The sequence below is a fragment of the Episyrphus balteatus genome, chromosome 3, assembly GCF_945859705.1.
Source record: "Episyrphus balteatus chromosome 3, idEpiBalt1.1, whole genome shotgun sequence".
NCBI lineage: Eukaryota > Metazoa > Arthropoda > Insecta > Diptera > Syrphidae > Episyrphus > Episyrphus balteatus.
The window spans coordinates 85,517,250-85,540,053 of record NC_079136.1 but is presented as its reverse complement, the minus strand read 5'-3'; the positions used below and the strand labels follow the sequence as shown (position 1 = coordinate 85,540,053).

At 30.9% G+C, this 22,804-nt stretch overlaps 1 protein-coding gene across 2 annotated transcripts in view; it reads right to left on the bottom strand.

The window, feature by feature from the left end:
• LOC129916818 (neuroligin-3) overlaps window positions 1–22,804 on the bottom strand; it is a 198,763-nt gene that overhangs the window by 81,511 nt on the left and 94,448 nt on the right. For both annotated transcript variants that reach the window (XM_055996974.1, XM_055996973.1), the window contains 3 exons: window positions 20,410–20,559; window positions 19,469–19,902; window positions 10,498–10,752 (listed from right to left, as the gene is read on the bottom strand). In XM_055996974.1, coding sequence (XP_055852949.1) covers window positions 10,498–10,752; window positions 19,469–19,902; window positions 20,410–20,559 — 839 coding nt within the window. The remainder of the gene's footprint in view (window positions 1–10,497; window positions 10,753–19,468; window positions 19,903–20,409; window positions 20,560–22,804) is intronic.

The window sequence follows — 22,804 nt, the reverse complement described above, 5'->3', positions numbered from 1 at the left end:
TTGGTTTATAAATCTAGACTTCATAATCAGAAAACTCTTAACAAAAGTTTTTTGTTTTACATTTTCTCCAGTTGGCATCGATTTCACCGGCACACAAAAAAAAGTGGCATGTACTTGGGACCAGACCTACATAATATTTCAATATGTTTTTGGTTGCATCCGAATTTTAAGTCCGTTTGGACCGGTCACCCTCCTGTTTTGACCAAAATGCAAAAAAAAAACAAAAAAAAAAAGTCATAAAAACTAAAACAAAATGCAGTCACAGTTCAAAACTGTAGGGTGACTGGACTGGGCCAAACGGATTTGAAATTCGGATTCAGCGGGTCCAAAAACATATAGAAAAATAGGTCTGTTCCCAAGTGCATTCCATTTTTTTTTTGTTTGTTTGCGGGTGTTTTTAGCATATCTACTTTTGAACTAGAATACCTAATAGTTAAAAACATTTCTGAAAAGAGTAATTATATTTGAAACCAACAAATATTGTTTTTTTCCCCTGAAAATAGATTCCTAGGGAGATTCACGATAAAGCCCGAATACTAAGTAAACTTGAAAAATAACGACAACAAACTTTGAAAAATTATGTCTCGAAAAAATATTCATTCAGAACAGTGGTAGTTTTTGCGAAGTTTTGTTCTTCTCAAATTTTTACCACTTGCGACAAGCCGTTTTGCTGTCTTGAAACTGCATTTATACCGGTTTTCATCTTTATTTTTATCATTGCACATGTTTCGCCCCATTTTGTGGCTTGATAAAAAAAAAAATAATATAAATATTATAACTTCGAATATACCTTTTGATATTGCGCAAATAACTGCCTACTAAATTTTAATTTGTTTTTGTCTTAATGCATTGTTGCTTTCGGCCAAGTTCAAAGAATTCTTTTATTTTCCCCATTTTTTCCGCGCTTAAAATTTGTTCCCAAACTGTTTTCATCCTTGGAGGTGAAACACAATCAGATTTATTGATAGACACAATTTTGAATTCACCCTTGCAACTCATCGTTTATTAACATTTCAGATGAGCCAAAAAAATATGCTTGTATTTATGAATAGATTTGGTCTAGCTACCGTGTGAGAAGCATGGTAGGCATTAAGACAATTTTTTTTTCTCCCAAACTAAGCGCATAAAGATGTTCTCTCGTTACATATATATATAAAAAAGATGTGCCATTGCAATAAATACCAAGACATCCTTAAAGTAAGATGAACTAAAAATTGAACCTATTCAGATGAGCGGCAGTGTACTTCTCACTCACAGGAATTCCCTTGAAGTGCTAGATGGCGCTACTTGCTGATCCCTTTGACTTTTCTTTTCAAAAAGTAAATTTTTCTACTTCAACGCAGCAAAAAAAGTATAACTTAAAAAAAAAAAAAAAATGTTACGCATACGCCACAGTGACCAAAAAATATGACCTCTTTTGGCAAAAGATTTTGGCAACAATGAGAATTTTAGATAAAAAAATCTGCTTCGTTTTCTAGATAAAGCCAAACAACAATTTTCATTTTGTGAATAAAAATAGATAATGTTTAAAAACATCAAAGTCTAAGCCCTTAGAGTGCTTCTCACTTAATAATCATGGACCACAATTTCCACTCAGTACTGTACCAATCCCTAAAACAACTACACAGCCTATTATTATATATTGTTCAATATGAAAACGACTGAAATACAAACTTGACGACGACGACGACAAAGATTACCTTTTTATTATGGTAGTAGGTCGAGGACAAGCTAAAATAATAATCATAACAATAACAATATTAATGGAAATAAAATTTGTTATTTTAGCTTTGTGTTAGCTTGAAGAACTGATTGTGTATGAGATGTGTGTCAATGTGTGTAGCAGCATTGCTGCTGGCTGGTGTGGTTCTTCAGTATTTTTATTATAAAATCTGAAGTATCTTGATTGTCCTTGTTCAGTGTCGTTGTTTGTATATTACAGTTGCTCATAAACCGCAATAATCGACATAACGTGCACTGCTTTTTTTTTTTTTTACGTCACTCGCACATAAGTGTAAACGAGGTCGTCGAAAAGTGTTTTGGTAAGGTAGGTAGGTTAGGTGTAGGTACTCATATTTTAATAGAGCAATTGTCACATTCTTCTTGAAAACGCGACGTTTTGTTTTTAGGTCTTGGTCTAAGAGCATATAAAGAAATGCAATTGGAATTTTGAGCACAAACGTATACTATACTAATAAAAATTTTTGAACTTTTTTTGACTGTGTGATGTGAGGCTACTAAAGGGCTATTTCAGTTGCTTTAGTTTGTTTTCCATTTTAAAGTCGTTTTCAGAATATGAGTCAAAAAGTGTTAAATGAGCTTCTTTTGAAATAATTATTTAGCGACTTACCTCTTTATTTGATTTAACTAAGGCAATCTAGTCTGTGGGTAAAACTTGAACCATAATATTTATAATTATTGATAATCTATCCTAACAGGTGCCTCTGGTATAGCAGTGTTTGAAACCCACTTAGGTTAGGTACAAAACAATTATTACACTGGTTAACAAGGGTTCTGTTGCCGGAACCAAAATATACTTTTCTGAAGGTTTTCGGTGTGCTGAACTCGAATCCGAAGTCAAAAAAATTCTAGCACCTCGCGTTTTTTGAAATATTACCGTTAGAAAATGCAAAAAAAACGTTTTTTTGACTACTTCGGACGTTTTTTTTTTGCATGTAAGAAAATTTTTTTAAATTAAAATTGTAACGGTTTCTAAAAAACCTGTTTTTCTTCTTTCAAAATCTGTTTAAATCTTTCCGATATCTTTCGTATAGGTATAGATATCTTAAGATGAACTAAGTGTGTTTTGCTCAGAAATCATAGAGGATGTAATAAAAAAAACCTTCAGAAAAGTATATTTTGGTTCCGGCAACAAAAAAAAAGTTTAAGTTTGTAAACCAGTGTTATATATGTGTATGGAGAGAAAATCAATAAAACTGATGTCAATTTTAAATTCATTTTCATTTTTACTTGCGATATAGGTACTATAGGGCAAGTTTAGGATTCGTAAAAAAAATCGAACTCGAGATAACAATTTTACATGACATTACGATGATGGAGAATGCCAAAAAAGTGGGTCCGGCAATTCTGTCTGTCTGTCTGTCTGTCTGTCTGTCTGTCTCTATCTGGAGCTGCAGCCTAAACGAGTGAAGTGATTTTCTTCAAACTTGGTAGTTAGCAGTTTTTGGTGATTCCCTAGAGGGGAAATTGAAATTTTTTTTTTATGACCAAAACTAACGGTACTTGCCATATAACGGAAATAGAAAAGTTAATTTTTTTCAAAAACGGCTCTAACGATTTTGATTTAAATTTTTGTGTGTAGTACTACACATAAGAGCCAACTTTTAAAATAAAAAAAATATTTTTTGTACCGTTATTAATGGTACCTGTCATAGAACGGTTTTTTTCGTTTCTGAATATCTCGTACAACATTAACCCGATTTAAATGAAAATTTTTATACAAACGTGTGTAAGTAAAGATAATATTAAGAATTTAAAAAATTTTCAAAAAACGCATTTTTGGATTTTTAAAAAATATTTCAAAATTTTTTTTTGAAAAATCAATTTTTTGAAAACGGATCAATGAAAAATTTTGAAATTTAGTTTTTATGTGTAAATTAATTATTTCTTCAAAATGGCATACCAACTTTTTTTTTGAAAAATTTTAAAAAAATTTTATACATAAAAAATTATTTTTTTAAAAAACGGCTACTACAATAAAAATAAAATAAAATGGCATATTTGTTTTTTTTTTTAAGATAATTTAAAATTTTTGATCATGGTGCGGCTATGATTCGGCCCTCAAAAAGCCGTGCGGCTGTGCGCTAAGGCGGTTTTTCAGCGGACTTTCATTTTTAATAGGGTTAAGAAGATAAACTCAAGAAGAGAATCATTCTTATTCTAAGTGCCCTATTTTTTTCTGTGTAAATTGGGTAACTTGAAGATAGTGATTTTTTTGCATTAAATGTAAACAGCACACAGAACCGTTTTTGAAGGTCCTTTACGTGCTAACCAATTGTAACATAATACTTTATTTACTATGGATAACTCTATGCTAAATTAAACACCTGTCTGGCCACTGAACTAACTCTCACTAGATCCACGATATTCCATGAGGTAGCTTTATGTATTTGTTCCTGTAAAGTTACAAAGTTTTCTTAGTACTCTAAAACGAATTGCTAATCGACATGGTCATCCTAATGTAAATTTTGTATGAAAATACTGAATGAGCCAGTTGAAGTAAAAAAGTCTCAAAACTTCTCGCACAACACTGTATGTACTTAAGTTTTATAGGGATATGGAATTAATGAAATTTGAAATTTACACACTCCCTTTCTCCCACAACAGTCATATGGACACACAAATACACATACATGCATGTTGGGATACATTCTTGTTTAATATGGAACCCATGAAATATGTACATTTTCTCATAAAACAGTCGGTAAAGTGTGATGGGGGTGGCAAAACGAAGTAGAATGGTAGTAATAGCAACCAAAGCAGTCTTAAACCAAAAAATCCACATACATGACCATAATTCTCGTTCATATAAAATAGATTGAATGCATAACCCACAAGCCATCAGAAAAACCCACCTCCACAACCCCACCCATTATATTCAAGTTCGTTTTCAACTTGAGCAAGAGTGTTATATATACACATGACATTATACACAGAGCTTGCGAGCTTAGCATGACGTCAAAGGCAGTCAGTCAGTCATTCAGTCAGCCATGACAGTCAGGCTAGCTAGCTCCTGGAAGAGCAAGTATGTAGTAGGTCCTTTTTGTTTCCTTATTATAACGTCGACGAAGAACGGCAACAGCAATGGTTACTTTGCCATAATATTTGAGTTTAGGAAAATTTCGATTTTAAGGGAATTTTCTCTTTTGTTATTGTGTCGTGTCAGGGAAATGTAACCCACACGTAAGACATTCGGAAACTCAACTCATATCAAAGATCCTGATGAAATTCGTCAGGACCTCCTTTGTATACTTTAATATGAGTACGCACTATGTCCACATACCCAAAACCTACTACAAGGCCGAATCAAACTGGGTTGGATGAAGGTAGTATGACTGACAATAAAGACTACCCCCAAAAAGCACAGAGTGAACGAGCCCCATTAATGTGTTTTACAAATATTTTATGTCGACAAATAAACATAAGATTATTACTTAGTATTATTTATTTTGGTTTTGTTTGTTGGGCGGTGTTACAATGTGTGGTTTTGTTGCAAGATTATGTTGAGAAAAGGGAAATTTTGTTCAGATGTTTGTGTTTGTCCTTAGTGCTGCTTATATGGTGGCCAATCTACCTTCTATTACCACATGTACAATATATAATATGCAGACATGAAAGACTTAAGATGTTATTATCTACAAACAAACCTACATATGTATAGGTAGGTATTGTGTACTATAACTTGAGGAAAGAGAGCATTTATGAAAACGAATTCGATATTAATTGGTAATTTTATTTGAAATTTGAACTCGTTATTGAGGTGACAGTGATGGTATTTGAACGTAATTACTCTCTCTAGGTTGATGTGTCGTATTTGTGTTAATGGTCACATTAGTGTCACAGGTTGTTCAATAAAATAGCTATAATCCTGGGGTAACACAAAAGATATAATTTGTATTTATTATTTTGCACTTAGGATCGTATTTCCGGAAGAGATGAGTATGTTTTTTTTGTTGTTGTTATATATTTTCGAAGGATATTCTTTTTGGAATGGTTGAATGGCTAAATCGTTTTCAATCAGTATTAAAGTGAGTTAACTTTATTGTGATGGTGATTAAGGACAGGTTTTTCTCATTTCATCTCATTTTTAGATTGAATTTTATTTTGGGATCTCTTTTGTTAAGTTTCAAAATTTGTGACATGCAATTTAAAAAACCATTTGGTGTTTTTTGTTTTTCTTTCAAGTGTGGTTATTCTGGAGGAATTTAACTAAACATAATTTCAATTTTGGTAACGTTCAAAGTGAGTTTGTTATTTTCATATCGTTTGGGAGATAGTTTGGTTATTTATTGTATATGTACAACAAGTAAGGACCTAATAGAAGTTTGGATAAGTACCTAGATGTAAAAATTTCGAAACGAACAGTTTTTAATGCTGAATTACAATTTTACAGTGACCACTCTTTTTGAGAAACTTCTCATTGTAAACATATGTAAATAAATAAGTGATGGTTTTATGGCACTTTTTATATTTTTTTTATCGATCTAAGACGCAAGAGTTTATTCATAAAATTTACGCATTAAAAAATGTGATGTTACTTGTACAATTACAAGCATTAGATTATGGCAAGTAAAAATTTTATGAAGCCATATCTCCAAAAATGAGCAGTCAGCCAAAAGCTCAAATTGAGTGATATTTGATAAAGTTAAAGACGAGACTCTTTTCTATATAAACAAAAATAACAGTTGTCATCTCTAAAATAAAAAAAAAGTACTTGGCAACCCTACTCAAATGCTATAAAAAACTTATTTTCAGCCATTAGATTTTTAAAAAGCAGAATTTAAAAAGAGAAATAAATAAAGCAGAATTTTAACAAATAAAATTTTCGTTTAGTAAAATTGTATGAGAAGCAGATTGACTTAGTTTCGGTCATAATTCTTTAAGTGCCAAATTTCGTTTTGAATAAGATTTGTATGTATTTTAGTACAGGTAAAATAGTAATACATAAAATCAACAAATAAAAAAAAAATTGTTACACTCATGAAACCTGGCAAAAAGTTTGCTTTTGGGATAAGAATCAAGGATAAAAAAAGTCTATACAAAAATTGGGTGGAAGGGTGTTTTTTGCGGACAAGAGGGGGTGAATCTCAAAAATATAGTGCAAAAACTTGTGTGTGAAATATCATCATATGACACATGTTTTTAAGGTATTTTTTGATGCTGAATCTAATGACATAAAAAAAGTCAATATCTACGATTGCTCTTAGAAAAGTTATTGCCGATTAAAAACCAGGGTGGTTGTTTTTTGACTTCAACAGGAAACCGAAACCCATGTGAAAAACATGCTACACTGATGAAATTCGAGACAAAGGTTTGAGATAAATCAGGGACAATGTACCCAAAAAGTTCTTAAAAATATTTTTGGTGAAAGGGTGTTTTTTTGATGGGTTAAGTTATTTGTGAGAAATTTATCATAACAGCTGACTTAAATTTTATTAATTTTTAAAACTAGGTGAAAAGCTTTTGGTTGGTAAAAGAATTAAGAATCTATAAAGTGTATAAAATTATCTTGAGTGAAAGGGTGTTTTTATTTAAAGAAATTATGAAATTTGGAATAAGTACCCCAAAAACTGTGAAAAAATGATTACACCAATGAAAATTGGTATAAATGATTGATTTAAAACAGAAACCAAGAATCTAAGTAATCTATAAAAATATTTTGGTGAAAGGGTGCTTTTTTTTTTTTTTGGGAAATAAGGGAAATTCGCGATAAGTCCGATTAAATAAATGGTATAAAAGTTACCCCTACGAAATTTACTAAAAATGTTGTCTTTTCCTTTTGAATTACGAATAAAGTAAAATTAAAAAAAATTTTCATGTGAAAGGGTGTTTTTTTTAGGTGTAGAGAAAATATGGGTGTATTTGGGAAAGTGTGCAATACTAGAGTAATAGGTACTTATTAGTGGTAGCCTATTGAAATTCAGGAATTATGTTACTTTTGAGATAAGAAACAAGAATCTAAAGTGTCTATAAGAATTTCATGGTTAAAAGGGTGTTTTTTTGAGTGAAAAAAATTATAGGTCACCCTAATGAAATTTGATGAATTGAATATTCCGAATTTCATCATTTCTTTAAAAAAAAAAACACCCTTTCACCCAAGATAATTTTGTACACTTTATAGATTCTAATTCTTGTACAAACTAAAAGCTTTTCACCAAGTTTTAATTAATAAAATTTAAGACAGCTGTTATGATACCTTTCTCGCACATAACTCAACCCATCAAAAAAACACCCTCTCACCAAAAATATTTTTAAGAACTTTTTGTAGCATTTTGTGTAGCATGTTTTTCACATTGGCTTCGGTTATATTTAACCTGTTGAGGTCAAAAAACAAGCACTCTGGTTTTTAATCGGCAATAACTTTTCTTAGAGCAATTGTAGATATTTTTTTATGTCATTAGATTCAGCATCAAAAAATACCTTAAAAACATGTGTCATATGATGATATTATACACACATTTTTTTGCATTACAACTATATTTTTGAACTTCACCCTTTCCCTCTTGTCCGCAAAAAACATCCTTCCACCCAACTTTTTTATCCTTGATTCTTATCTCAAAAGCAAACTTTTTGCCAAGTTTCATGAGTGTAACAATTTTTTATTTTATAAATGCCTATTTTACCTGTAGGCAGCGTTGCCAACCCATTCACTCAAAATTATGCCTCACTTGAAAAAAAAAATTATGCCTTTTCAAATAAATTATGCCTCAATTTAGATTTCTGAGTTTATGTTTGAAAAATTATATACAAAAAGTGCAAGTACACAAAACAAAATGTTTAATTAATTAACTTATACATTTAGGCCACTTATTTGTCACGAAATTGTAACTTATTTTCTTCGAAAGGAATTTTTCAAGGGAACTAATACATTGCTTTACACAACAGGAAGAAATTAGCGACCAGTTTTTTTTACCAATAAGAAATAATAGCATATTTGCAAGCGTTTTAGACCTTTTTATAGCAACAAAATCGCTTTTTGCATATTCTTTTCAAGTAAAATTGATAAGTGTGCACACAATTCTTCGAAAAATTAAACCCTACCAAGAGTTAAATGGTAAAAACGAATTCTGTAAATAAAATTTCGAACAACTTTTATTTAAAATATATGTAGTATATTAATTTTATGTTTTTTTTTTTTATCAAAATATTCAAAAAATTATAAGAAACTTTTAAAACATAAATCAAGAGTGGAATGAAAAAATTATGCCTTTTTGTCAAAAAATAAGCCTCAATGCCTACGCTAATAAAATTATGCCTAAAAGGCATAATTATGCCTCAGTTGGCATCGCTGCTTGTAGGTACTATTTTAATTTCCAACTCGAACGAATTAAAATAATTTTTAAATCCTGACTTTTCAAAGTTTGAAAATTCCGAACAGTAAAAAAAGTAGAATAATCGAATACAGAATTAGGTTCGGATTTTTTGACTTATATTCAAAATTTTGGAATACAGAATAATAATTGCAGTTCCCATCTTGGTACATTTTTCAAAACCAAAAAATAAAAGCATATCAGCGGGAAATAACTCCTAACATAATTTTAACTTTTACCTTATACTGTGATTTTAAGTAACAGTAAGGTTGGACAAAGTCCATTATCTGATTGTTAGCTTGGTCCCCCACACAATAAATCGACTTTGGTTTCTGTCAGGTGCGAAATCCTTAAATCCAAGATAATAAATCATTTTTGTCTCAATTCAGTTATACGCAGGTCCACACTGAAACTGTGCAGTTATTTCCTACTCATGTGGGGCATAAAACATTGCCCTGCGTCCCGTTTTAATTTTCACTCGTTGTGAGTTATGAGCAAAAGACTTTTTATATTAGAGAGTTTTTGGCGAATAAAAAAATCATATGGTAGAAAATATCATTTGGGTAAAATTCGCAATTTAATCCATATTATGGGAGTGTAAAAGAATTTGTAATCAGTGCGACAAGCCTAACAAAACATGATAGGTATCCGACGGAGTATTTTTTGTTTGTCTTACTCAGTGTTATCAATTATTAACTTCAAAACTTTTTATTGGTCAAGCTTATCAAACAAAAAAAAAAAAAAACGGATTTTTATTTGAAGAATTTTCGTATTATGTAGTTAAAACTACACCTAGCTTCAATTCCACTAATCACTAATTTTGAGAAGTTGAACCCAATTTTTCTAGAGGTTTTCGGTCAAATTATTTACTTGCAGTTTGATAAAACGAAAAATAATAAAACATCAATAAAAAAGGGGGTTTAATACCTGCTTTTAACCACTTTAAGTCCACTTATATCTGGTTAGCGTTATACAGAAACATAAAAACAAAACAAAAATAATTATTATCACTTTTGGATTTATTGTGGAGGGTTTTCTGCTCCCATAAAATAGAATTCCCTAAACATTGTTTATATCGATACCAAACCAACAGCTTGTTAAGTCGCAAACAAACGAAATATTTCATGAGCTCTACAAAGCACGCGAACCATATAGTAGGTAATATAAAATTAAGTCGAAATAAAAGGGTCATTTACGTGTCCATTATTAGGGGGTGTCTCTTCTTGACCCCCATTTAATATTATTTCCCATTCTATAAACATACCACAAAATCACTGGGTTTAGGCCATGGTATATTGGTCATTTACAAAAAAAAAAAAAAAAAAAAAAACACGAATGTTAAAGTGGGTAGGTACTTATGTAACATTAACTATAACTTTGCGCTCTGGGTACATACATATATAATTACAGTAATCCATCCACAATTTTTGTATATTATAGTACTTACCGTGTAGAAAATCTCATTTAAATGATAATTGTAGGCATTCCGGACGTATGTTCGAATAATTTTATCACGTCTTTCTCCCTCGAAGCCATTTTGTATATCATGCGCACTAAACCGCCAAATTGCTTCGCCAGTGACAACGCCAAAAAGAACATCATAATGGCCCGCACTACTTTCGGGTGGTCGTTTTGGATTTCTTGTTACTAAATCATCGATATCAAGATTTGAATGTCCTGGTCGAATGACAACACCATCAATCTAAAAAGAAATAGAAAAAAAAAAGAGAAGAAGAAATATAAAATTCATTTAATGTGATTACAGATACATACGTTAGTATGTATTAATGCAATTGAATGGTATAATCCATTTATTTGATACAAATCTTATGTATTGTGTATGGCTTTTTTGAGCTTTGAAAGTACATAATGTACATACATAGATACCTCTGGAGAGGTGTTCGATAATGACAACTTATTTTTTAACCGAATCAACTTAAAAATGATTAATGATGATTAAAAATATGAAAATAGGTTACCTTTTATTTTTTAGCCTTGAATTTGTACTATGTATATATTGTTTATATTATGCAATTTTTAAATGAAAAACTTTTTGGATGATTTGATATTAAAAATTGACGAGAATAAAATAATTTAAAAAAAAAATATTATTCCTTAAACGAGAATTCAAATGCATACTTGATTTTTTGATCGAAAAAAGTATAAACTTAACAACTAAAGTATATTTATAAAAAATTGTAGTATTGCTAAAAAATTAGCTAAAAAAAAAGCTTTGAGTACCGAACCACTTTACATTTAGTAGAATCTTTAAACACAACAAAATATGCGAGTAAAAGGACATAAGGACATGCACAGGGAGCGAGTAAAAGGATATAAAACCTAATAATGTTTAAATTTGCAATATCGACATCATAAGTTTTTCAAAGTCAATTGTGTAAAATATCGTTTTTTTCGAATGCAAATTTCAAAAAAAAAAAAAATGAAAGCTATCGAAAAGCACATAATTCTACAAACCTTGAATAGACAGGGTGCCCCACAGTCACCGCCAAAAACGAAAACCATGGATTCCTAAGGTAATTTTAAGTCGAAAAACTTACGATGTAATTTTCTCGTTTTCGTCCCATTTTTGAGTTTGACGTTTTATAAGATTTTTGCTCTCTATTCCCTTAACTGGCCTTATCTTTGTCAAACTACGTCTGATTCGAAAGATTTTTTTTGCAACCAATCAAGAATTTTTTGCAGCTTTTTTTTTCTTAAAAACGACTACTGAAATAATTAAAAAAATAAACAAACTGAGTGAATTAAAAAAAAAAATTTTAAATACAAAATTAATTAAAATGAATTAAAACTTCTTCTGAGCTTTATCTATTTATTCTTTTCTTAACCACAATAGCTCAGAAAAAGTTTTTCATTCATTTAAATTAATTTTTTATTTAAAAACTATTTTTTTTTTAAATTCACTCAGTTTGTTTATTTTTTAAAATTACTTTCAGTAGTCTTTTTTATGAAAAAAAAATACTTATTTTTTTTAACAAAATAAACTGGGCTTTAATATTAAGTGAACAAAATTAATATTCATTGACCTGTTTTTTTTTTTTTTTTTTTTTATAAAATTATATGAAAGTGCAAAAAAAAACAACTTAATAAACGAAGAAAATTGGGTTTAATGCAAAATTGCGGAAAAACGGTTATCGTAAGAAAAAAAAATGCTTTGGGACAAACTAAAACTGTAATAAATTCTTGATTGGTTGTAAAAAAATATTTGGAATCAGACGTAGTTTGGCAAAGATAACTCCAGTTAAGAGAAAAGAGAACAAAAATCATATAAACCGCCATAACTCGAAAACGGGACAGAAACGAGAAAAATACCTCTTAATTGTCTTTTTTGAGCTTTATTGTTACTCTACTAATAGGTAACTTAATATTCAATAAATACAAGAAAGTGTGCATTCAAAATAACTGGAAACCTTCCCTCACGAATGTTTTAAATGACATTTTTGTACAGAAAATGAAAAAAAGACTTCTATTTCAGTTATTCGCTGTGTATTTTATATTTATTACAAACGTTTTGAAAGAGATTTTCAAAATAAGTTATTAAGATAGCGGTGAAACTGAAAATTTTTTTCGAATAAACAGTTTTTGTTTGATAAGATATTTTGACTTTGAAAAAAAAAAAAAAAAAACTGTTGGTCATGAAAAAATGATCCGAAACATGGCGCTATAATTTTTTTTGTCGGATACCACAAATTTCAAGGTTCAAAAATTGTATTTTTCTGTGAAATGAAAGTTTTTCTAGGAATTCACAAAATAAGGTTACACATACGCCACCGTGACTATTTAAATATGTATATAATTTGAAATTCATATACCCACTCAATTTGTTATCGATGTAACATAAATTGAATTCAGTCGGGTTACATTGATTGTTCTTTGCTCTTATAAATACAAATTGACTATGTTTCAATCGCAAGAGCCAAACCAATAGCGTCAAACTCTAAAATTTTTAAGAAATATGACACCAAATTTGCTTAAATGTTCAACACTTCGACGAGCAAAATAATTAAAAAAAAAAAACTGATGATAAAGCTTTAAACTTGTCTTTTCCAAATCTCAACACCTTTACTACTGTCTTTGGAAGTATGTATCCTCTTTGACGCCGCCATCGTATAACTTTCTCTTAAAATGGTGTTGCTAAGACACATAACGTCGCTGCGTTAATATATTTAAAAGATTATTTTTTGCGAATCCCCCTTGAATTTAGAATTAAATAGTTCAAACACGTACGAAGGAATTGGGAGAAAAATTCGTGACAGTTCATGATTGAGTATTCAGTATGCAGATCGTAATCTTTTTGCTATATTTTTTCTTCTTAATTTTTTTTTTTTGAAAGTAGAATTATAATTTTTAGAAATTTACACTCAAAAGATATAAGATAGTACTTTTCCTTCAATTTCTTGAATGACAAAAAAAAACATCCAACAAAGATTATGTACATCGTCTTATGATGCGAAAACTTTTCCAAAAGGGGACATTATAAGAATAAAATGTTCACATGACACAGATTAAGACATTTTCGCATTTCTTCTTAAAGCCAAAAACTTCTTCTTCTTTTGGTTACTTTTACTTCATGCCACATTTTTGCTTATGGAGTTTTCTATACATGGGTTAAGTGAGTTTCGCAAAAATGTTTGGATTTTCTAGGCCACATAGCAGTTTTTTTTTTTTATTTTGTTTTGTTTGTTTTTGTTTTAGCCAGCAGGGGGCGGGGGTTGGGGAGAAGTAATCCTGTCACGGTGACAAAGACGAATGCTTTGTTTCAAGTCTTTTGATAGATGTTTTGTTTGCAAGGAAACTATTTAAAGAAGGAAGCACAACTTTTTTGTTTGGTTAAGAATTTAATTTTAAGAAATTCAAACATTTGTGCGATGGGGGGCTTTTTGGTATTGTTGCATGCTTTTTATGCATGGCTGCTGCATTCTTAAGTTATAAAGTTGCTTATGAATTTAACAAAAAAAAAAAAAAAAAATACAAAAAGCTCTTGGTGACATGGGAGTATTGAAAATTCAAATGCAAAATGTGGAACTATTTCAAAATGTACATATTTGAAATTGTCGAATAAAAGTTATTATAGAGAAAAAATAATTTAAATGTTTGAATAATTTGAAAGAATAATAAAGGCTCTTTCTATGTGACTAAGGATATTTTTGCACTTTTCCAGTTGACGACGTAAACTTATATCAACTTATGAGAACAATCCATGGAACTATATTCGAAAAAATAATAAAAAAAAAACATTTTGCATTTCTGATCGGCGGTTATTATAGTTCCTTAGGGAAAAGGACTAGGTCCTAAATTTCCATTTAAAATGCACATCCAAATGGCCCAGTACCACTAAACCAACTTGAATAATTCCGAGGTTTTGTTTTTTTTTTTTGCTGATTTTGTAAAGAAATTATTTAATGATTCTAGGGAACTTTCTGTACATTCGTGTTTCTTTTACTTTTTATAAAATATACAATTAGAACTTTTGTTGATAAAATTGTACGCAGGTCCTGGCATATCGCCCCTTTCCATAAATGTGATCTCATTACATATTAACTTTGTTAGGGTCTTAAAGTAGAAACTAACGATGCTTAAAACACTTTATTCAACTTAATTCTCCTGTGCATACAATGGTCACTGGTGGTTCACGGTGGTCTTGAAAACGCGGCAGGTTTTATAAAAATGGATTCCAAAAGTGAATCGTTTATTTCAGAAACAGCATAAGTCCACTTTTTCCAAAATTTTTTTTTTTGAAATTTCTCATTTATGTATAGTTATTCATCTTCTGAAAAAAAATTAAGTATGTCAGACCCCCCAAAATACGAAAACTGAAAGAAAAGGGTTCAAAATATATGGAAAATTTTCACCCGGTGACAACATTTTTGACTGTTAATACATGACTTTTTACCAGTTTTAAATTATTTTGGCAGCAATCTTGACACGCACCCCTTTTTGTTATATATCTATAAAAAGGTAAAGAATTACTCTTTCTATATCTATTAAATTCATTAAAATTGTACTCAGGATTCAAAAGTTATAGCCAGATTTCTGGTGGTGGCAGCATTTTTAACTCTTGAATAATATGACATTTTACCAGTTTTAAATTATTTTGGCAAACATCATGACACGCAAGCCTTTAAGTTATACATCTATAAAAAGGTAAAGATTTACTCTACTGCTACTACTGCTATTTAATTTATTAAAATCGAAAGTAGGGTTCCAAAACTATAGCTTAATAAAAACAAAAGTTTTACCACAAAAATTTCGTTTATTTCAGAAACGACATAAGTCCACCGACTTTAAAGGCTTAAAAACTAGCAAAGACCTAAAAAAAAGTTTATATTTTAAAGGTTTCTAAATGCATCTTAGGCTAGATTATAACTCGGCATACTCTAAATTTGAAGTGTTGTGGAATTTTAAGTAAAAAACAGTTTTTTGTTGCTCCTGAAAAGTTTATGCTCATGGACTTATGTCGTTTCTGAAATAAACGATTCAAGTAATGATGAAGATTTGTTCGAAATGATCTCAGGATTCCAAATTTGTAAATTTCAAAATAGTACCTGATCCCTTTTTTGAGTTACAGGCATTATACATATATTATATATACATTTGACTCAGAATGGGGGAAAAAAATTAAACAAAAAACAAAAGCATATTATAATGTCCTTTACCTTTTTGGAAAGCTAAAATATACTCCTTGAATTTGATGTTTATTTGAAGTTAATTGAGTAAATACTTTTTGAGAAATATAAAAAAATATATATATAAAAAATATCGGTTGAAGTTGTTAGGAAAAAAACGATTTTTTATGAAAAAATGATTTTTTTTCTTCGCATATTATTTCGCAGCTTCTTTACTAAGTGTTCAATTCCAACAAAAATAAGCTTAAAAGTTTTTTCTTATAAAGATATATATTTAATATATTTGTTTTTGTATTCAAATGGCGCAATTAAAAAAAAAAACATATATTTAAGAAATCTCTAAAAATATAGGGGATATAGGGGAAGTGGGGGCAAGACCACCTATGGGGGCATGACGGTTTTTGTGCTATGTTGTATGAAAAAAGTTAAATTGGCAACACTTGCAATATAAAATAGGTGCCCTTTGGTACGATCGATCACGTCTGTAAGTTTTAGCAATTTCGGTTAAGACCCCGAAGAGTTACGGTAAATTTTGTGATTTTTCATCAAATTGCTATCGTTAATGTGAAAAGTTAGTTGTATTTTTGACACTGAAATAATTAAAATTTTTAACTTTTTCTTTTTTTATAATAGACAGTGAATATTAAAAAGTACCTATTTTCTGCGAAAGAAGGAGTCATAAAGATAAATTAAAAAAAAATATATAATACAGAACATCAAATATGATATGACTGGGGCAAGACCGCCCATGGGCGAAATTGGAAGCTCTGGTAGCTTAAACAAAGTGAAAAAAGAAGTTCACCGTTAAATCTTCCAAAAAGATGATTCTGATGAAGAGGACTTTGCAGATTGTATTTGTACCTTCTATCTGCAACTGTTTTCTTGATCCAATCCAAAGTATTGTTGGATCAGGTGCAAAATGTGGTACCAAAAAGCTTGTGCTGGAGTGAGAACTAATGAAAATATAGCATAATTGTGTTATTATTACAAATAGGCTGCTTTTAAAACAATAGAAACGGTCTTTCTACCAACAAAATTTGATAGGGTGGTCTTACCCCCATGTGGGGGCAAGACGGTTTTTTATTTAATACTTTTTCAAAACTTATTATCTTTTGTTCAGTATTTTTTTATTTTTTTTTTATAATAATGAGAGTTTCTGCAAAAAACATTAAACTAAATGAATAAAAACTTTATTCTATTTAAAAGATGCTTTTATTGGTTTTTAAGACAGTCAAACACTAAGTGGGCGGTCTTGCCCCCACTTCCCCTATTTTGAGCGAGCCAAAGATAATAATTAAAATCAAAATTGTAAACGCAGGTTTTATTTTTGATAAGTAATGCAACTTTTAAAAGCTATTACATTTGAAAATTCCATACTTAAGCATTTTGACACACCCTAATGTACATATAAAACAATATTTAAACTTACATACCATAAAACCTTTTTTGACCGACCGGTTTTAAAATTTGGAAAAAAAGCATACAAAATTATTTTTTTTTGATTTTTTAATTTCATTTTTGTTTTAATTACCTATATTTTGAAAGCGGACCAATGAATTTTACAGAAACTTTGATTTTTTCCTTATATTTTATTTTTATTCGTATACCAAGTGTTGGTGTAGTCAAACTGAAGTTTTTAACAATATTTTTGTATTGAAATTATTTTTAAGTGATAGTTTTGTGATAGCGTAGGTACCTATTTTTTTTAATAGTTTCTTTATAAAATAAAAGACTGGCTCAAACTTGCAATTACACTGTTCAAGTTCCTTAAAATGTTTAAACTGTTTGTATGTATGAGAAAACATGTAAAATTAGTCCTTCAAACTAAAAAAAACAACTTCAAACTCCATCCAAACCCCCTTATTTTTTAAGCTTGGTTTTTAATATTTTTGTTGTTTCCCATAAAACAACATTAAGGTGCGGGCCTTAGGGCCCGGTCTTAATACAACAAAAACAACACAAAACAAGAACCAAAAAAAAATGTTAAATTTTAAGTTAAATTAAATAAATAAATAAAACCTAGTTTATACTTATTAATTTCATATTGCTAGTATTTACTAATTTTTAAGGATACGGGCTCTGACAGGCAGACGGACTTTCGATACCTTTTTTTTTTTTGCATTCTATTATCTCTATCATCGTAATGTCTTGTTTCATTGTTACCTTCACTTTTTTGTTTAATGCATGACGTGATGTACGATATACCTACACATGAAATGGTAACGGAGTTACGAATAACAGAGTTACGCGCGACAGAGTTACGGCCGTCAAAGTTACGCGAAACCGAAGTTACGAAAAACTAGAGTTACGAATTCTAAAGTTATGTTAAGCTATGAAATGTGATTTTTGGGTTGGCAACAATTGCGACTAACGATATGGAATTATGGAAACATAAATAAGAGAATATCGATTCTCATTGGTTATTTTAATAGATTGGTTATTTTAATAGATGGGTGTGGTTTAATCTTTTTATGCAAAAAAATCAACCCCATTCTTTGTTTATTCATTTGAAACAGGATAAGTTAAAAATCAAATTAAAATTTAATAATTGAGTTTAAAAAGACAACGAATTTCAGTATTTATCATCAATTAATACCTGACAATTGCAATAAAGATGACCTATCCAATCAAAATTTTACAAGATTAAATAACACCCATTTTCACTTTACTCATTTAGTTCTGACCAATGAGAAAAATGTTAATATCTTGTTTGTATTTCCATAATTCCATATCGTTCCTCGCAATTGTTGCCAACCCAAAAATCACATGTCATAGCTTGACACAACTTTAGAATTCGTAACTCTAGTTTTTCGTAACTTCGGTTTTGCGTAACTTTGACGGCCGTAACTCTGTCGCGCGTAACTCTGGTATTCGTAACTTCGTCGGTGTCCCCCTACACATTATATCGCAAGTAAAAATTACGCATTAGAAAAAAAAAAAAACAAAGTAGATACAATGGATACCTTAAAACTTCAAAAAGTCTAACATTATATAAGTGTTATAATTTGTCGTTCACATTTCAAATGTCAAAATAAAGATATTCTGCTCAAAGTTCACCAAACATTTCTTCATTTATTGAAAAAAAAAACTTCTGTTAAAAAAAAAACAACCTAACCAAAGTTGTCCAAGCATCCATGTTCCATGCCTCTACTTTATTCCATTGTACAAACGACCTACAACAACGATCCCAACAAAAACATTTAAGTGTTTTTCTTTTCAAAGAACGTTTCTCATCTGCGTTAGTTATATATAAAAGTGTCGGCGCATGGAACAACTTCTTACACATCCTTACATCAGGATTATCAAAAAAAAAAAATAAAAGACAAAAACACAAGAAAAAATAAAACAGACTAAGGCTTGTGTTGTTCTTCTTCAATTTGAGCCTTTTCCCCAACCATACTACACAATCAAAAACAAACACTTTTAATCCCCTGGTGTTGCTGAAGCACTTTCCAAATGAAAGCCTCTTAAGCCTTGGTCATATCTGATTGTTTCGAAGAAACCTTACGGAATAATATCGGAGCGTCTATAATTCAATATTGTTCCCCAGGCTCTTATTTAAACACTTCTCCGCTCCTCCCCCCCGCTAAAGTGGGTAGGTAAGCAAGCACTCACTCACACAACACAAAAAGATAACAACATAAACTGAAACTCTGAAAAGGGCCAACAAAAAGAACAAGACGACCGACGACTCACATAACATCACACCCAATACCCAACCCAACAAAAAACACACCCCAACAACACCAACGCCCCCCCCAACAATGTACTTACCGATGGGCCAAAGGATGTCAAGAAGTTCGGTGCTTGTATATCGGCCCCGTACAAGTCCTCGAGTGACACTTCTCGCAAACAATCAACAATCTGTTCGTGATGTTTAATTAAATCCTCTGGTATGGAGCAATTAACTTCTTTGGCCAATTTGAGGGCGAAAATCACTGGATCCTCAACTAGCGCCCAGGACGAGTATGCCGAACCCGAAAGTAGAATAGCTCGATGAAAGAGGCCGCGCACCATGGTCGCCGATGTCATAAGGAAATTTATGCACGCAGCTCCAGTCCCATGGCCGGCAAGTGTAACTGAACTTGGATCGCCGCCAAATTTTTGAATGTTCTGCTGAATCCAATGCAGGGCAGCCATTTGATCCATTAGGCCGTAGTTTGCTACTCGAGCGTGAGTATGCGGACTTGGGTTGGCATTCAGGAAACCTGTCGCAGGAAAACACAACGAGAACAAATAGAAAAAAAAAAAAATAATCAAAATGTTGTTTGTCAGTTAGATAGAATAGAAGGAAAGATTTTTGTGATGTTTTTTTTATACGGGTACATCTGCATGTGCTGAAATAGGTTCGGATTCAGGTTTGGGTCCGGAATGTCCTTGTTCTCTAATTTCCGCCTCAAATGTTTTTTTGCATGTGATGGAACCGACCATAGTATTTCGAAGGGGTAGCCAGAAAAGTCAGGATTCAGGAACATCGTTTCTCAAATCACTGTCCCACACATGTGACGAGTTTAATGGTAAAATGATGGCGCATACACACAAATACCCTTTGATTGAAGTAATCATTTCAATGGGACATGACACGTGTCACATATTTGTGTGTGGTGGGGTATAGAGGAGACGGAAATAACGGTGGTGATATCAGATGACCCGTTTTATGATTTGGGGTTAGGAGTTAGGAAAGATGGGATGAAGAGAATTACTCTTGTACGTACCTAGAATACCTAATCGGTAATTAAGTGTTACCACGACAACTTCACCATAACTGGCGAGGACACTGCCATCGTAGGGATTCCCACTGCTCCATTCAAATGATTCGCCATGCAAAAATACTATTACCGGTAATTTCTTTTCAGTGGAGACCGCTGCAATGAGAGAAGATTATTGAAATAATTAGTTTTTTATAAAAATCTATTTTTTTTTTAATTTAGTGCAAAAATGTTAAGAAAGTAATAGCTCTCGATAAAACTGAGATAAATAAAAGTTTAAGGGTATTGTTGAAAGTCTGATTCACTAGCTTTAAATTAAAGCTTTAATCTTATCAATCACTCCAAGTCGTAGGTAGATTAGAATTTTTTGGACTATTGTCTGTGCTATGGACTTTAAGAAAAAAAAATTCTTTAATAAATCTTTGAATTTTCAATCCAATTTTCGTTTTAAAAGGTTATGGGCCACAACAGCTTTCTTTTGTCAGTAATTGCACCTATTGCTACCATGTTGTATCATCATCAAAAAGGTATCAGTACCTACCTTTGATTTCTTATTGAAAATAATTATTTTGTATATGCGATTATTTTTAAGGACTTTTGGAATTCAAATTGTAAGGTATAGCCAAGGTGTGTCCAAGCACTGCACTTTCAGATTAATAGAAAAAGGTTTTGCCCAGATGTTTCACAAGACCGGAAACATGGCTAATGGGGTTCTATTTTTCTTGATAAAACTATTTTATTGTTTCTTTATTAAAATTGTGTTGCTTTCTATTATGATATAATTTCCTACCAATACAGTCGACTATCTCATAATCGATAGGTATTCCTCTGAGTCAAATTATCCTGTTACAACTTTTACACCTAATGAAAACGTTTGAAACACAAAGATTATATTAAATCTAAGTCGAATTTCCCTCTAACTTGAACCAATTTTGGTGTCTTGTAATATTCGACTTAGAGGAAGTCAAATGTATCTGATTCAGGAAATGCAGAGAAGTTTATTGCAACCATTTGAAGCATAGAAATAGGTACAAATAAATTGATCATTTTAGGAAAATGAAAATTGGAAAGCCTAAAACAACTGGGATAAAATAAATTTAAATGCAACTAAGAAAGTTAATATTTATTTTAAATAGTAAATAAGTCCTATTGGGGAATGTTTGTTATGCCTACAGTTTTGACAGAGAAATTTCTGTTAAGATGATGGGTTCAACAAAGTAAAGCATTTTATCAAAAATAACCCAAGTGATGAATCAGTTAGGGTCCTTAAAGATTCTAATGAACTTATTAAATACTATAAGAAGCTAGTATAACACGGTCAATGACTCTTTGATGTTAAAAATGACGTCAAAAACTTTTCAACTGTGTCATATTATGTGATGGACCACAAAACATTTGACATTGTACACACGTGGACAGAGTGAGGATAAAATTTTTTGGTGACGTCAGAGAGTCGACTGATTTTGTTGGCCGAGTAATACAAGCTAAATGAATTGTTGGAGACAGAAAGTTATAGCAGGTGAAATTTTGTGTTATTTAAAAAATATAAATCTTTTTTAGCTTTGTGCATTTCTTAGAGGCTTTCCGATTTAGTTTTTCAATGGAGACGGGCTCAATTTGAAAATAGTAAAATCTCAAAAATCTAGAATCTCGAAAACCCATAGTTTCGAAGAAGCCAGATTCCAAAACACCAGAATAAATTGTCTGCTCACTGAAATTTTTAATGCAATCACATCAATACACTACTGCAAGCGCAATAACTACTTTAGATCTTGTTAAAGAAACATTTATAACCTTTACTTCTTATAACTTTAACCTTTTTACGCAATGGAAATCCTGAAAAATAAAAATTTTCGTAAATTTTTAATTGTATTTAATAAGTTTTTAGATTTTGGGTTTTTGGGATTCTGGGATTCTGCGATGCTGAGTTTTCGAGGGTAATATTTTTTGGATTTTGATTTTTCGGAGTTTCGGTTTTCGAGATTCTGACCCCAACCCTTGAATCAGGGCAGATATAAGAACACAGTTGAGGGTGGATTTTCCAAAAACAGAATATAATAGTGTTTCCTCCACTTCATTCACCACCAGCGGGTCAATTCCCGATCTGTGAAACTGTGAAGTGATAAGTATTATCACGTTTTCATAATAAATTCGATTCTGGATTTATTAAAAAATTAAAACAAACTTTAAAAAAGTAATAAAAAAAAAAATTCAAAAATTAAAATAAACTTCAAAAATGTTTCATATGAAAACTATAATGATAAATTTTTTTATCACTTCACAGTTTCTCAGATCGGGAATTGACCCATCACCACGCTTAAGCGATGGTGGAAATTTTCTTTGCAAATTTCAATTTGATAGATCATTCAATATTAAAGTTTTACATTTAAAAATTTTTCTA